General features: G+C 41.1%; 1 protein-coding gene across 2 annotated transcripts; it reads left to right on the top strand.

Moving 5' to 3' along the window:
• Nucleotides 1-18: 18 nt before the first annotated feature.
• LOC135485383 (proteasome activator complex subunit 4-like) lies at nt 19-16,607 on the top strand. 2 transcript variants are annotated; one of them, XR_010446560.1, is made up of 40 exons: nt 19-292; nt 470-610; nt 786-902; nt 1,335-1,379; nt 1,652-1,801; nt 2,079-2,142; nt 2,377-2,451; nt 2,588-2,707; nt 2,899-2,988; nt 3,296-3,354; nt 3,531-3,734; nt 4,162-4,348; nt 4,567-4,721; nt 4,856-5,018; nt 5,344-5,512; nt 5,648-5,715; nt 5,925-6,140; nt 6,371-6,525; nt 6,854-6,946; nt 7,372-7,490; nt 7,685-7,839; nt 8,036-8,194; nt 8,380-8,508; nt 8,694-8,885; nt 9,138-9,277; nt 9,479-9,532; nt 9,835-9,964; nt 10,256-10,488; nt 10,630-10,825; nt 10,952-11,116; nt 11,441-11,545; nt 11,783-12,006; nt 12,146-12,300; nt 12,624-12,776; nt 12,875-12,951; nt 13,329-13,457; nt 13,654-13,881; nt 14,257-14,466; nt 14,674-14,917; nt 15,482-16,607. XR_010446560.1 is itself a non-coding variant. In XM_064767358.1 (39 exons), exons 1-39 carry the CDS (start codon nt 99-101, stop codon nt 14,806-14,808), a joined length of 5,553 nt encoding a protein of 1,850 aa, XP_064623428.1. In that variant the 5' UTR covers nt 19-98; the 3' UTR covers nt 14,809-16,607. The 2 variants fall into 2 exon arrangements, 1 of the variants encoding a protein (XP_064623428.1); XM_064767358.1 differs by having other exon boundaries at nt 14,674-16,607.

The raw sequence follows: 16,607 nt of genomic DNA, 5'->3' as shown, positions 1-16,607 counted from the left end.
TACCTTACGTATAAACAAGATGGCAGCGACCAGTAAAACGCAAATTCACTGAATTACAACATACATTTTCACAGATTTTTCATTCTCCAACAGCCACAATGGGCGATCGGACCGAAATTTTAGGCTTTAAACCTCAAAGAGAAACTAGTTATGGCAAATTCCTTCCTTATGCGCATCTGGTAGACGCAGAATCGAACGTTCAACTGGCCGACATCAAGGCTCATCTTGCCAAAACAGTTCAGCTCAGGGACTTGAAAATAGGGGCAACCCATTGGACTGGACAGTTACAGAAGTAGGTGTTGTAATCTGTTGATCAATTGTAGGCAGTGACAGAATGATGACAGTGGGAATATTTTGACTCCCCACGTGCAAGTACTTAAGAGTAAGACGTCGTAGTGCACTTTGCCTTTGCATTATAAATTAATGCAATAATGAATAACTACCATTCTTATCTATCTAAATTTTCCAGATATATTCGACTTTATGGAAGAAAGTTCTCAAAAGAAGACCACGTTCTGTTCATCAAACTTCTATTTGAAGTTCTTGTTCAACCAGATCAAGAGTTGTCATTGGTTCACAAGTTTTCAAATCTACTTGTCACCCTCTTAAAGTAAGTATTAGCAAGGATCAATTAAAGAATGAGAAGAGGTATTCCATCCTGGTATCAGCTTCATTTAGAGAGGTCCTACTGTATTCCCTTCAATTAAATGCAGCCAAGGTGTATTTTCCTGACCAGTATGAGATTTTTCTCTGTCTGTATTTTACATATTCTCTTTCCCTTGCAGAAAAACAGAACTTTTGACGAGAGATGACCTTGTATTGCCATGGAGACCACTGTATGAACTCCTTGAGGCAACAGTATATTCACCATATGAACCTCATGGGCTACAGCTTCTGCCAGTGTATGTATAAATGAGTTTGCCAGAGTAAGATATAAGTTGTCAAGGATAGATTGCCTAGTTAAAAACAGACACGTGTTCAAAAAGTGCCAGTCATTGTTGAACAATTACAGTTTAGTCTGGAAAATTCTAAATGTCAAATTATGATGATATGTATTTCTAATGTCATGATAATGGACGACACTTGCATATACAATATGTCTATGGTCTGACATATTGCATTTGGAACATGCTCGAATTTTGTCAATAATGACATTGCATATTTGAGTTGAAATGAATGTCATATCGAAATGATTGAATAATGATGCTAGTACTAGTGATAACTTCTGTTTTTTGATAATTATATTTTAATATTGAATTTGTTGTTGATTGAAAACTGATCTTTGTCTACACGTCTGAAATTCTAATTAATATTTAAAAAAAAATTTTTTTCAGAAATATAGATAGTTCCTTGAAGAGCCTTGTTCGAGTATGTCGACCGTAAGTTTCAACTTCTAATTCTTTTAAAAAACTTCAGTAAATGTTGAAATACTTATGCTATGGGAAACAAGGGACACTGTCCAAGTTGACTATAGCTTGATCAAGTTGATGTGGACTCCTCTCCTTGGGGAAGGTGGAGTCACTGGCAGGCTAGGCCAGTTATGCCAATTAGGGCCTGACCAGAGTGGCACACAACAAAGTCACACGTTCAGAGTGCGTAATTGTCCTCGGACAAGAAAAAAATTAACAACATCTTTTTTGATATTTTTCAGATACTTCAGTGTGGAGTCCACCCAGGAGATGTTAGATGAGTGGCGTCCTCTTTTATGTCCATTTGACGTGACCATGCTTAAGGCTGTTTTATACTTTGAGTTGTTTCTACCAACACTACTACCCCCTGAGCACCACGATAGAGGATTCAAGTAAGATACCTCGATTCACAGGCCAATTTCAACACAACAGTGTCTCTGGAGCACAAACTTCTGTTTCGATTTCTTTTAAGTTTGTTTTTATTGATTATAGCTTCACAACCAAACAGGATTTTCAAGGTTCAGAGCGGAAATTGTCTAAATTTTGACAAAGTCAGTACACAAATATGTACAAAAAAAGTACTTTGTTATTAAGTTGAATTTTGACTTTTCATTCTATAATGGAAACTATCTAATACTACTATATCTATTGGTATTATTTACTTTTTAGGTTATGGTTAGATGAATTTCTTGGCATCTGGGACACATGTCACAATACTCCACAGTGGGAAGGGGTAAGATCAAGTTTCTGCCAAAGCCATGTATGGTGAAGGTGCTACATGCACAAACACAAGTTGCGTGAACAGGCAAATATGAAAATATTTAGAGGTTTTTTCTGTTACATTCTTTCCAAAAACACTTCTCTTCAGACTGTTGTTGCGACACAATATGATGAAAATACTGAATTAAAAAAAACAGTCAAAATTAGCCATCTGTTTTGTGTCTAATACATTTTATTCTGGTTTCAGCATTTGCTCTGTCTCTTTGCCAGAGTTGCAGACAACAACAAAGGATACATTGATTGGGAACCATGGATACCAAAGGTAAGATAGTTACCAAAATATTTCATTCACTATATCTGGTTGGAGTGGTGAATTTGGTCATTGGGACCGCCCAATCCAGTGGTCGTGGTCTGGGTACCTGGGTATATTCAAAAGTATTTTCCTTGTTTGTTTTCAGGTTTTTACGCGTATTTTAAGAAACCTGAATCTTCCAGTCGGTGCACACAAGATGCAGGTGACCAGGCCTAGCAGCACCTTTGATGTTGGAACAATATCTTACTGGATCTCTGTCATGTTGGTAAGGACATCTAGAATGAGAATTTCAACTCCTTGCAGATTTTTCAATGCGGGTTGTTTTTCATTCATCCATTAATCTCTTACAGAAATCTTGATTTTATCATTTTACATACGTCAACAAGTTCATTAGCGCCGAGTTCCGAAGTTCCATTTTATGGGTTAATCATTGATGAAATCATTGTCTTATTGCAGGGAGGTGGAGGTGTCATCATGGATCATCTGACAATGTTTTTCAAGGCAACTGAGAACTTCTATCACCCTTCAAACTTTGGAAAGTGGACAGTACGTACCAATATCTAGTACTCAATGTCATTCCTCAAATAATCGTTTAGGAAGAACTTGTTTCTCAATCAGTCATTTTGTCTTAGCTCCTTTAAAGCTCATATGAAATGCTTTCAATCTGGTGAACAATAATACTGTTTCAAACTTGCATAAATCATGAATATGTAACTGTTATGCCCATTCAAAAAACAGATATAAGCAAAAAACTAAAATTCGTTATAATCAAAATAAATGAAAGATAAACGAAGAGGTAGAAAAAGCATAGATAGTCGGGTGTATAAATTGATATGAGAAAGTTTCTTTTCAGACCCGTTTACCAAAGTTTGTTGGTAGAATGACAGCATCTGTTATGAAAAGAATTCACACGTGAGTATACAAATGTGGCCTGAGGTGCTTGGGCTAAAAGTTTGGCGAGGGATTCGAGTTCCACCTGTCAGTCTCGATTTTAAAATGGGACCTTTGAAATAATACGTGCAATATTGGAATTGAGGTATGTTTGAATTTGACATCTAAATCGAATCATGATGCATTGTCACTTTCAGTGAGAGGTATAAACCAACCTGGAACACTGCTACACCTGATAACCGGAAGTTGACGGATGATGACATCACAGCATTCGTCAAGTGCACCAAGGATGTGGTGCTCCTATCTATGTTCAGTAAGATCGGCAGTCATGATGCTGCCTTGGCATACCAGCATCTGGCTGCTATGAGGCCGGAGATCATGATACCTCCATTGTTGGAAAGGTAAAGCTTGCTTCATTGCATGTGGTGTTTCTATCTACACGTGGAACCTCCGTTAGCGGACACCTCTCTATTCAGGACAACCTCTCTATTAAGGACACTTGTTTTGGTCCCAAATTGGTTGTTTCCATTCAATTTGACCTCTCTAATCAGAACACCTCTCTATTAAGGACAGTACTTGTCAGTCCCGAGAGTGTCCTTAATAGAGAGGTTCTACTGTATATTAAGTTTTAAAAAGTGAGTCATGATGCTAGCAGATCACAATGTGGAGGAGGAGGAGGAAGAAATTGACCTGGTTGTGGCAGTACTGTTCATCGATACATAGCTGACACATGAAGGTCATGGTAGAGTTTTCACACAGTGGCGTCTGCTACCCTTCCATATTGTTTGATTATAAACAAAAGATACAGGTCCCAATGTTTTCGTACAGGGTGTACCCAGCCATGGAGACGCTGATTGAACCTCACCGCCTCATATCATGTATGAACTGTGTAGTTGCCTCGTCAAGACCTTTACTGAACAAGACCGAATACTTCTCTGAGGGGCGGTCGCATGTGATTCCACTTCTGTGTCTCAGTCTGCCAGGGATTGACACGAACGATGTCAAGAAGTGCTTGGTAAGTCATGCCTTTTTCATCGCAGTCTATGTTGCAGGGTTTTGCCTATGGGGGGTGGGGGGAAAGGTTTCTCAATTTTATTGAGTTTGGTGAAAAAACATGCCTCAAATTTGAAACCTGATAAAAATGAACATGGTATTTGAGGCAATAAACCAAGTACTCCTTCAAACGAGCTGGTACTACGCTGTCTGCCTTTATCTGTCAGAATTTCTTTACAGACGACTTTCCAACTGATCTCAACCTTTGTGTCATTGGTGACGATTGCCGATTGCTCAAATGCGATTCACATCAGGAGTGACTTGACAGACGACGAGCGTGAGCTCTGCTCTGCAACAGCGCAGTGGGAGGACTTTGTTCTACAATTCATTGATAGGTAAGCAGGCAATCCCACTTTCTTAGCAAAATCTTTCTGTGTTATTGCTTTTGGTGAAAAATAGCTGTTAGTAAAGTTGGAATTTGCTCTTAATGTTGAAAATGATCAAAGGATGGTTTCATGGTTCATTTCAGGGTGATTACACTGATCAACAACTACGCGCAGGACAATCATACCCACGCTGCACATGCCTCTCAGACTGAACAGAGTCTGACACCAGAAGAACATATCATTGAGATAGGACTCCTGTCGACATTCAACTCTATGTTACAGCAATGTTCAACACCAATTTATAAAGTAAGATATGTTACAGACAGTTTTAGCTGTCAGATTCCGAAAATCCTGTGTTCCATACCTGACACTGGCCTTTGGCAAGTTACTTGATGGTCCTGTTCTCTGAATGAGACAAAAAACAGAGATCCTGGTGCCTGTGTCAGTGTAAGCTAAATATTCCATCTGAGTGAGGAACATGGTCGGCTTGTAATGACTCCTCTCTCCTTGTCTTGGTGGAAGTCACCAGACTAGAGTCACTAGGCCTGTAATTCATAAGAGGTGCCCAAAGATAGTGGCAAAGTCTTGAAACTAGAATCATGATAACTTTTATTCCTTTTTATATTTGCAGTCAGCGCTTAAGAAATTATTCACGTTTGTTACAACCAGTATTTACGAGATCCGGGTCGCAGGAAGATTTGCCGGCGACTTGGTGAGAGCGGCATGTAAGGCAAACCCTGAGTTGTGTCTCAAAAAGTTCCTACCTCACTTCTGCAGAGTCATTTCTGCACACATCACGGGTAAGAAACCTTCCATTGTTATGTCACCTTTCCATTGCCATGGTATCAAAATTGGGTCCCTACTCTTAAATACGGGATGAGAAATCAGATCACATAAACATTGATTATCAATATTTTACTTGTTTTTTCTTCCAGCGGAGGAAATTGCCAAAGATGAAAAAGTGGACGCTGAGTTGCTATGGAACCTGACCTTGCTTTCTGAGGTTTGTAGACGAGTGTCTCCATATTCAAGAAAATCGGGCTCTTAACCCCAAAATCTTATTTCATAATCATCTTCACTGTAATCCCCGACCGTCGAAGAAGGAAGGACTGTATTGTTTTCCATAGTGTGTTCTGCGTGTATGCGTCCGTCTCTCCCTATAGCTCCTAAACGGCTTGGCAGATCATCAAAAAATCTTTTCATGCCTTTTAGGTTATCCGTTGTGATGGCTCCTACCTTCTACCCTACAAGGATCAGCTCCTTGAGGTGCTAGAGTTCGCCCTGAGTCTACAGGCAAAGGAAGGCTATACTGCCGCAGCTGGTATGCTTGAACATATGTTAAAGGTCCTCACGCAGATTTATGTGACAGAGTACAGGAGCGTGATAGGTGGATGGGAGAGACCCCTGGAGGAAAATCTGCCAATTAGGGTGAGTAGGTTAGATCATTGCATGCAGGGTTCATGTCCACACCAAGAAGATATTAAGACATTATTTGATGTCCAGCGATCAAATATGTGGCATTGGTAATAACATGGTGGAAGGATGAACGATAAAATTTCCTAAAGGAGATGACATTTAGTTGTGCTATCGTTTGATTCTGTTTTCTGGTGAAATGGACAATATCCGGTGCCTCATTCCATCTTTATGTATATTGGCAGGATTGGGGAAAGGCAGGAAACTTCAATGAATTAAATGTACAGTGGCACATTCCCTCTGCTGAAGAGAAGGCTTTGGCTACTGAATTACTGCGCAGATACCTACTGCCCGAGCTGGAGAAACTCAAGAAATTCACCGGAGGAGAAGCTATGGCCAGGTAAGATGCTTCCGTTTTTCTGTCGTGATAGTTTCGGCAAGGAGTTTAAAAGGTGGAAATAGTTGCAGGCTTTTGATAGAGACATGATATTGAAAAGATTATAGTAAAATTTCGATCAATCAGTACAGATCAGACAGTAAGCTGTGGTTTGTTGTATTTGATATCTATGCCATGGCAACTTAAAGGCCCTGCAAGGGTGCACAGTAGCCTGTAGTGGACTGGCACTACTTTACGTGTATGTACAGCCCAACAGGCTAACACCTTTGACCTTAACCACAACCAAAACCACCAGTTTCGCTTAATAGTTAACTATCTGATATATCTCCAGGGAAGAAGTATTGCGGAGCCTCACTAAGATTGACCATTGCATCCTTGGAGCAGCTGCTGCCTTACCATGGTGGAAGGGTGAACCTGTCTCATTGTAAGTCTTAATCATAGTGGTTTTGGGGGAATACTCGCCTCCTTAGCCTTGGTAGGCAACCAGTCTAGGAGAAAGAAAACTGTCACCAAAAGGGTTCCAATCTGCTCCAAAGTTTGGAACCCTTATGGTGCAGTGTACACTTACTCATGTGTTGAAACTCCGTGACTCTTACCAATCAAGTCCCCAGCTTTGGGCAAATTGATGCTGAAGACAAAGGCATTTTGCCAATTCGGCACATAACTGGGATGCTTCAAATAATAACTTGTGACGTAAAACAAAGGTTCCTTTTATATCTGGTGCCAATGCCAGGTGAAACAAATGAAGTGGTCAGTGCTAATGACCTTTGCATTGCGACCCCAATAGTCTATACTCTCTCTGCAAAAGAAGCAGAAATAAAATTTCTGAATCTGTGTGTTTTCTTGCAGAGTTGTGAGCCAGATTCCATTGAAAAGACACAAGCAGACTGCTGCGTTAGATGATGGCATTGATTTGGATGGGGAGAATGTCCGTGAGATGATCGCCAATGTTCTAAGGACAGTTGTTGGTGAGGAACACTTTTTGTCTTTTGGTTTCTTTCATGCCATTTTCATAACTTCGTCCCTGTTTCCCTATGCAGAAAGACTCCAGCATCCTGAAGGCCAAGGGACCTAAGGATGCTCAAATATGAGCTCAATATGAAAAAATAGAGACTTTCAATTATTATGATCCTGTATTGTTGATGTTTTTTGTTTACTCCAGATTACATGCTGAACACATGTGAAGACGACACGAAGAGTTTGACTAAGCTGATCAAAGTCTATCATGGTCTGTTGTTCTATACTGGTGTCAGGAAGGATGACCTTGATGGACGATGGAAGAGTTTCAAGGTCGTCAAGAAAGCTATGGAAAACCTGGTACGTTTATAAAAGTCTAGAACCCTTCTCCAAGCTTTTCTTCAACAAAGAAGGGGTTTGCACATGTGTGTCCATGGAGATTTTTACCACCGAGTTCAGCACTCTTTCCTTTACATGGTAACATCACAAAGACCTACATGCTCCGAGCTCCCTGCAAACAGTCTGTCACCTATTATTCATGCATTGCCTTTTGCAGCTTCTTGGTAAAAAGTACCATATCCGGGCACTGATGATTGACCGGGTCCAGCTGCAGCACGAGTTGCGGGTCCTCAATAGATATGAGAAGGTCTTCACACAGCTTCACAAGAACATGTTTGAGGACCTCTTCAAGTTGTCGATCAGCCGTTACAGTGAAGTAAGTTTAGAAGCTCTTTCTTCTTCTCCTTCTTCTTCAGGTTAGCTCTATGACAATATGTCACCAACAACAATAAATATTCCAGATGTGGCACACCACCAGAAATTCACTACTTGAAATTCATGCCAAGCTGCCATCATTGGCATTGCCTTTCTAAATCTAATGTTAGAACATCTGTTTTCCAGGTGAGGAAGAAAGCCCAAGCCGCCCTTTCCTCAGGGTTCTTCCTGCTTGCCTATTCCTACAAGTCACTGTTACCCGAGATAGTGAAGTACCTTAGGAATGATCCAGAAGTTGAACATCACCAGTTCAAGGTAGGGAACTTGATCATTACATCTATCTCTGATGGCGTAGGTTTCCTCCTGGGCCGCCAGATTCCTGTGTGTGATTCTAGACACCGGCAAGAGGTGCCAGGTTGTGGTCTGCCTAGGTCTAGGATAGCATTCCGAGAAACCTTCCATCTCCGACTAATTGCTTATTCCATCTGTTTCTGTTTCAGGGCGCCCTTTTTGTGATTCTCGGCACCAGCAAGCGTTGCCTTGCTGCCAAGCGCAACTGGGATGTGCTGGAGCTCCTATGGCCTGCCTTGGTCCAGGCCCAGCATTCAGAGAAACCCTCCATTCTCCGACTGATTGATAGTATAGCAGACAAGATCCATAAAGATGTAGAATCTCCTGCGATCTCAGTCAAGGTAAGCAATTGTCCAATAGACTAGCTGGCGGCTAGTTGAATGGAGCCACATCGGATCGAGCTATCTTGGGCCTCAAAGCCTTGGACTATCCGTTCATGAGATGAATGCTTATACCACTAGGCCGTTACTTTGCTGCCAAAGTCCCTTTTGTAATTATCTCGAATGAACTGGAGGTTAATTGGTCCACCCTCACCCCTTGGTTAGATCAGACTTTACATCTGGCTGTTTATCTCTTTTTCTTGTCTCCTCTAGGTATCAGAGAGTTGTATTGAAGCATCAAAAGCCTTCTGGTATGACGATGCTGCACCTGTGCTATCAATCAGTTCAGCTACTGAGGATGAAATGGATGCTGCCAAACAGGAGGAAATCACAAGAAGGGATAAGGCATTGGCGTAAGTGTGCCTTAGAATGTTGTGGTTTCATGTGACGTCATCACCTACCATGCTGGAGCGATAGACGAAAGAAAGCAAGTCCAAATGACCAAGACAGTATTTGGTTCAGTTTAGTCTGGCATGACAAATCAGTGTTCTGCCCTCCAACATGGCTGACTGCAAATTAATGTTTGTTCAGTAAAGTTTTTGATGTATTTTCAGAACCTACAACAATCTGTGTAAAACTCTGGTCGGTCTAGTGGATAATGGCAACTTGTAAGTATCAGAAAAGTAACTTAACAGAGCTTGTAAGAATCGTTCCCCTGTCCACCATGTTTAACACCAGTGTCACTTGGCCTTTTCTCTTTACACTACAACCAGGATGGTGTGAGATTTGGAAGCAAGAACTGTGGGCAAATACACTTGCATGCATTCCACTTGTTGGAGTACATCGTTCACTGCTTCAGAAGACAGTGTACTACATGTAGCAGGAGTGATGAATTTTTTCCAAATGGTTTTTCCTGGATGGGTTTAGAGGGTCACCTGACTTTACATGATTATTTCCCATACATTTTCAGACTATGGAAGTTCTGCCACATGAACATCGAGCTACTGACTTTGATGCTGCGTCATGATGTAGAGGTTCCCCTGGAGATGGTGACCATGTTTACAAAGAATATCATCAATGAGACTCTAAATGTTAGGAAGGTTAGTGTTTATTGCTGTCCAATACTCCTTTGACGACGATGAACCAACACCTCAGCAGAATTTGCAACGAAATGTCCAGTTTATGTGTCTTGTTACATGTACATGTGTGCTGGAATTGAAAAGGAGTATACTGACCAAACTGTTCTTTTTCATTTCATTGGCAAAACCATATTCTGCATCTCCTCTCTAGTAAAAGTTTGAAAAATATTGGTCAAAGTAAAGATGTTGATGGGTTTGGGGCATTTTCTGACAATGATGTTATTTGAACAACCTTGATTCCCATGTTTTCAGATTTGTATTGGTGCTACCGTTGGTATCTTGAAGTCTCAAAAGAGGGCGGCCAAGCGCGTGATGGTTGACCCGTACGAGGTAGGCAAGGTTGCTGCACCAACTGAGACGCGTCCCGGTGATCGCCCCGACAGTACGTGGCATCACTACCGAGAGGATTTTCCCCTGACTAACGAGTCTTGGGAAACAACTGTGTTCGTTGAGAAGACACATTACGGGTACTGGACATGGCCAAAGTAAGTGTCCCACTTTGTTAGGTTTAAATTGTTGTGCTTAGTAGTGAAACTGTTAACTTCATTGATAGATCTTGATCTTGTGAATAGGTTTCACCTATCGAGCTTGTTTTTAATGCAAAGTCTCTTCCGATTCCTTTTTAGGAAGCTATGTGTTTATGCGCCTCCCAGCCAGCAGCCTCCTCTTGATCGCAGTAGAGAGCAGCTGGCCGAAGGGGAGAGGGTCATCTTTGACTCGTTCTCTGATGCAGCTTTTGTGGAGAAGTTGATTGGATTCATGTCCATGGAGGAGCAGAAGGGAAAGGATAAATTCTCAAGCAAGAACTACATGCTCTTCAAGGTAGGATGGTTTGTCAACCCTAGGTTTAAGAGGGACTCTAATGTCCTAGCACCCCTGGTGGTGGTTATACAAGCTAATTCAAGCTCATTTCGTAGTGTCGCTCAATTTTAAATCCTTGCTTTTCAGGGCTTGTTCCGAAACTTTGGTGATACTTTCTTGCCAATCTTGAAGCCTCATATAGAGAAACTCGCCAACGATACAAAACATGACACGCATGACAGTAGTCACAGATGCGCTGCTGAAATCATCGCCGGGCTCATTCGAGGGTGTAAACATTGGCCTCTCCACAAGGTAAGACTCATGAAGAGAAACTCCATAATTAGGGGGCGAGTGACGCATCTTGATTGTGTCAACAAGCTGTCACTTTGTCCATCCATCATGTCTTCCAAGTTACCATATCTATGCACTATATATGTGTCATGACGTCGGGTCAACAATCACAGCTGTCAGACAGTCCCTGAATGATCTCTTCATTCAGTTGCAGTCATGCAAGCGCAGTGGACACCAAATTGCCACATCAACATCATTTATCTATGCACTATATGTGCCGCTTGCACTGGGCTCTAGACTTGCAGTTTGAAATTATTCAGTGCCGAATTCTCCCTCAATTTTCAGGTTGAGGCAATGTGGTCATGGTTGGTGCCTATCATCAAACAAGTGCTCAATAAGATGACAGTGGAGAGTATAGCTGAGTGGGGGACGTGCTTCGCAACTGCCTCAGTAAGTTTGAACCAGAAGATCTGCTGAAGTCAAAACATACAATGTAGTTTTGTTTTCAATATCAAACCTGAATTGTCCTTACATGTTTGGTTTGCTTATATCCAGCCTCTTTCCCTTTAAATTGTGTTTTTTACCTTGAAAAAATAAGAAAATTTTTTTTTTTTAAAATGACAAAAGGTTTACAAATTCTTTCCTCAACTCTTGGGTTCTGTGAATTAGTCATTGTTTTTCCCTCAGGAAAGTCGAGACCCACGCAAACTGAAGCCAATGTTTGACTTGTTAATGGAGACACCTCTCAACAGCGAGGGTGGATCGTTCAACAATGCCAGTCGTCTGTATGTTCTCCAAGGTGCTCTAGCTCAACAGGAATGGAGGGTGCCGCAGTTGCTGTTCAAGTTGTTAGATTACCTATTGCCGTTCTTGACGCACTCGTACAAGAATGTCAGGGACAGGTTAGGCAGGTCAGTATTTTATTGTCACTCAAAAGGGGCTGTGTGCTGTTGTGGTCAAGGGGTCCGTTTTGCAAAATTCATGCTTAATATCACTGTCATTTTCAAATTATCTTAAGCTGCGAGTTGTATTTTGCCAATTTCCTTTCAGTGTCCTAACAAATGTCTTCATCTGTGATTACATGGTTCCGTTCGGTTGTCCAACGACCTCGCCCCAGCGGCCTCCATTCATTGAAAAATTGTTACCACTACTGGAAATATTAGTTGATACCACACCAAATGGAGAGAAGTCTGATGGAGAGGGAGGTATGTAGAATACCTTTCTGACATCGAAATTCTCCACAAGAGGTTGGCCGGGCTCATCTGCTAATGATTTAGTGAAGCGGGGAACCAAAGAAGCCTGTTGGAGAGAGGGCTTTCTACATTTGCTGTCATGTCTGCGATACTTTACTGTGTTTGAAAGTTTGTTACATGTAGAAGTTACTGGATTTTGTATAGAACCAGCGGTAGCCTGTTGCGCCAATCTCTCTCTGTTTCGAAGCATTTTACAACAACTTTCACCATGGTCACCATGGTTGGTCTCCACATTGGCATGGCCATTGCATCATAAACTTATTTTTTTCTTCTAGCTTCAACGCCAGATGGCGCAAGTGGCAGTGTGAGCCCAGCGAGTCCAATGAAGACGGACTCACCACTGCAGGAGACATCAACTCGTATGGAAGTCGACGATGAAAATGGTGAAGACAGTGAGAGGAAAACAAGCATTAGACTAGCTAAAACAGGTGAGTTTTAAAAAAAATTGGAGATTGAAATGTGAAATACAGAATTTAATTGAAATTACCGCAATAGGACCTTGACCTTGGTTACTTTCTTGTTCCAGTGATGAAATGGTTAAATAATAGCTATGGACGGATGTTGTACTCCTCGCCACCTGAAATCTTCCAGTTTCTGCCCTTGGTGAGTGTTTGGCCAATGCCTTGATAAAAATATTATTTGTCTGACTATTCTGTGGGTTGATGTGACAGATTCATTTTATCAGCATTTCAAGACACTCAACCGTAAAGTACTTTGTCCTACAAATGCGATGTTAATCAAATGCAATGTTTATAAACCAAGGTGCCTTGTATCTGTTGTCCATGTGCTGGAGTGGTTACCTTCTGCCCATTTATGCTGCACCTGGGTGAAGCAAGGCACGTAAGGCAAAGAGACCTGCCTAGAATCTCAAGCCGATAGCATGGATTGAACCAGGGATTTCATGCCTGCTTGTCATAGACCTGCGCCTCTACACCACCTTCAAATTTTGTTTTAGTTGACAAATTATTTGTTTTTTCCAGTTATGTCAGGTAGAGAGTGACTCAACAGACGATGAGTTGAGACATGATGCCCTCTTCTCGCTGGGCTGTATGGCCCAGGCCTTGGTCAAACCAGAGAATATACCAGCTCTTCTGGAAGCAATAACAAAGGTAAAACATTACTACAATAAAACATAAAATTAGAATTGTTGGCTGAGCTACTCTCTACAACCGGGGAAAAGGGTCCATGCGTCGGGTATCAGGCAATATTTGGAGTCAGTCAATCTTGACTCCTACACTGTTTGACAATGCTACCCACTCATTGTTGTCAATTTACCTTTTATTCCTACATTGTTTTGCCTTCCAGATCTCCAACATGGCGTCCTGGCATGCTCGAGCCAATGTCCTAAGTTTCCTACAGGTGCATGTGTTCTGCAACTTCTTCGTCCTACAAGATCCTAAGCTGAAGGTGAAGATCCAGGACATTGTGGTGCATCTTCTGTGCGATGACCAGCTCGAGGTCCGGGAGAATGCTGCCATCACACTTGGTGGCTTGCTGCATTGTGGATACCTGGAGATGAATGCTACATTAATGGTATGTACCAGAGATTAACATTTGTGTACAGATTCTTTTAGAGAACGCTTGGGCCTAAGGGAGAATGTCAAAATTATCTTGACGCCCCAAGAAAACACTGTTTGTTTCTTCCTGGACCCTTTCCCAGCTTGAAAGACGACAAGAGTATCTTCAGCCATCAACAGCTGATGTGGATTATACTCTGCATATCAAACTCAAAAGTTCAAAAAGGGTATTGATAATGCAGTGCTGGAATTAAAGAACTGTACAGAAGATGATTGTTGCCTAAAAATGAGTTGAACCATGTTTACAGCATGTAAAGAACTCCATCTAACTCGAGGATTATCCAACAGACGGGTTTTGATTCAGCAGTCCCATATATTTTATTCATTCCAGAGTCACTTTGAGAAACTCAGTGGAACGAAATTGAAGAAGAAGAAGAGGAAGTTTACCGAACCATTAACCTTGGAGCTGTTGATTAAGAGGCATGCTGGAGTCCTCGGCCTGAGTGCCTGCGTCCAGGCCTATCCTTACGACGTACCGGAGTTCATCCCTCAGATCCTGATGGACCTCAGTGATCATTTAGACGATCCACAACCCATTCAGGTAGCTATCTTTAGGCATTTACTCAGTTAAGAGGCATTCTGGAACCCTAGAACTGTCTGCCTTCATCTTGGCCTATCCTTATGACGTGCGATGTTTATGACAATGGCCATGTTGTAATAGACTGATTTCGGTTAAGAATAAAAATATTCAAGTCATTTTTGATACAAAGAGTTATTTGTAACATTATCGTTCTTTTGTACGTTTCAGGGGACTGTGAAAAAGACTTTGTCAAACTTCCGCCGAACACACCACGACAATTGGCAAGATCACAAACAGAAGTTCACAGATGATCAGCTTGTTGTCCTAACCGATGTCTTGGTCTCACCTAATTATTATGCCTAACGAGGTCCCTGTGGCTATTAACGAGGTCATACTTGGGGCTTGTAGCCCTGTCAAGATTGTCCACCCATGCCACTATTACAATAACTGAGAGAAATCAAAACCACATATGGTACGACCGTGCCTAACTTTCCCGGTTTATTGGGAGGGGGGGGGGGGGGTATGAAACTGTATACATGTAGATTTGCAAGAGAGAATAAACTACCTGTAATTTATTTATTCATTGAAAGTGATTTTATTAATTCTGGATAACATTGTTGTTTAAAAAAATATTTCTCATGTCAAAGTTCAGTCCCAGAACTATCAATTATGCGTGTACACTAGAAGGAATGATGAAAACAAATCTGATTGATGCGATTGACTTGGACAAAGGATATTTCCTGTTGCTGCGATTGTCACTGTTGTTGCCCGTGTGCACCACACTCAAAGGGACTGTATGCAGGAGCTGTTGAATCTTATTTGTGGTCTCTATATGACGAATACATGTATGCTCAGTTTAGGAACTGGGTCTAGTTTACATGTAACATTCATTTGGTTCATGTCTATAGTCTCCCTTAAGTGGCTGTCATTCGTGATAATTGAGAATTGTGATCCAGAACATATGTATGTGTTCCTTATTACTGTGGTCCACATCGTTCCAGCATCTTTATTCATTAGAATCATTTCTTTTCTCTAGATGCAGTACAATAGAAGAATATCGGCTTACAACAAAGACTTCTCGATCCTTGATTAAATTGTAACTTATTTAGAATTGGTGGTTTTCAACCAACCCGGGGTATAGCAAATGATAGTGCCATCCCTTGGGCCTGCACCTTCTTGGTGCATGTATAGTGGTCACTTTGTAGTTAATTGGCTGAAGTTGCCTGTTACATGTATATTTGGTGGGTTGCTAACTTGAATCATCTGGTGAGGGCTCTGCCATGATAGGGAAGATATTCCTTTATGTCACTGTATTGGAAATAATACTAGAACTTGTCCGCTTGTTGGATTGTTTATCTTGGTATTCCGTTTGTCCTGGTTTTATTTCCTCCCGAATCCTGAATGTCACCCTGTTAAATTAGCAATTGTTTGAGTGTTCAGTTTTGTGATCGGCTCCCAGACTTCCCTGTGTTGAAGATTAGAATATTTGTGCATAATTAAATTGTCACAATCAGCCCATCGTATTGGAGAAGATCGTTACATTGTGTGGCTCCATAAACGAGATGTCATTCACAATCTCCATCAATATTGCTCGCGTAGCTTCCAGTAGGAATAAATTTTCTACTTAAATCCACTTCTGTAGTGAACAACAGTTCAGTTTTAAACTTAAAAAGATTTTGCAGCTTGTTGATATGCGTACATTGGGGGTGATTGAGTGCCATTACAGTCTCATCAAAATGGCAAGCCTCAACCAATGCAATTAGATTCTTGAAATTTTCATCAAAAAATGTTTAATAATGGCTCTAAGATAGAAAAACAACATGAAGTACAACATCAAGGAAGCATTAGGGGTGAAGCTGGGACTAGTTTTCTGACCAAAATGATGGTTGAATATTGTCTTCATGTAGTTTTCAATCTTTCTTGTTGATAATTGTATAAAACATCCTTTTTGTACAAATATATATAAACGGCTTCTTATAATGTACATGTATATCTGCAATGGTTTTGGAGGTTTTATTTGTGTATTTATGTACGTAAGTATATACTGATGGTTATGTACATGAATGTTATTTTCGATGTGTGCTGTAGAAAGAGAATCTAAGAAACATCCGAGCATTGTGAAAAGAAAGTTGAAGAAGTAATACAAAAGACAGAAATACCAA

This window comes from Lineus longissimus, chromosome 3 (assembly GCF_910592395.1).
Source record: "Lineus longissimus chromosome 3, tnLinLong1.2, whole genome shotgun sequence".
In the NCBI taxonomy this organism is placed as follows: Eukaryota; Metazoa; Nemertea; class Pilidiophora; order Heteronemertea; family Lineidae; genus Lineus; species Lineus longissimus.
Note: the sequence above shows the minus strand (reverse complement) of the source record. Positions and strands in the feature narration are given on the sequence as shown.

Excerpts from the sequence above, each read along its gene's own strand:
- LOC135485383 (XM_064767358.1), top strand. The coding sequence starts at position 99 with ATGGGCGATCGGACCGAAATTTTAGGCTTTAAACCTCAAAGAGAAACT. Across the intron at positions 903-1,334 it reads GGGCTACAGCTTCTGCCAGT|AAATATAGATAGTTCCTTGA; the intron begins GTATGTATAAAT and ends AATTTTTTTCAG. Across the intron at positions 5,019-5,343 it reads GTTCAACACCAATTTATAAA|TCAGCGCTTAAGAAATTATT; the intron begins GTAAGATATGTT and ends TTATATTTGCAG.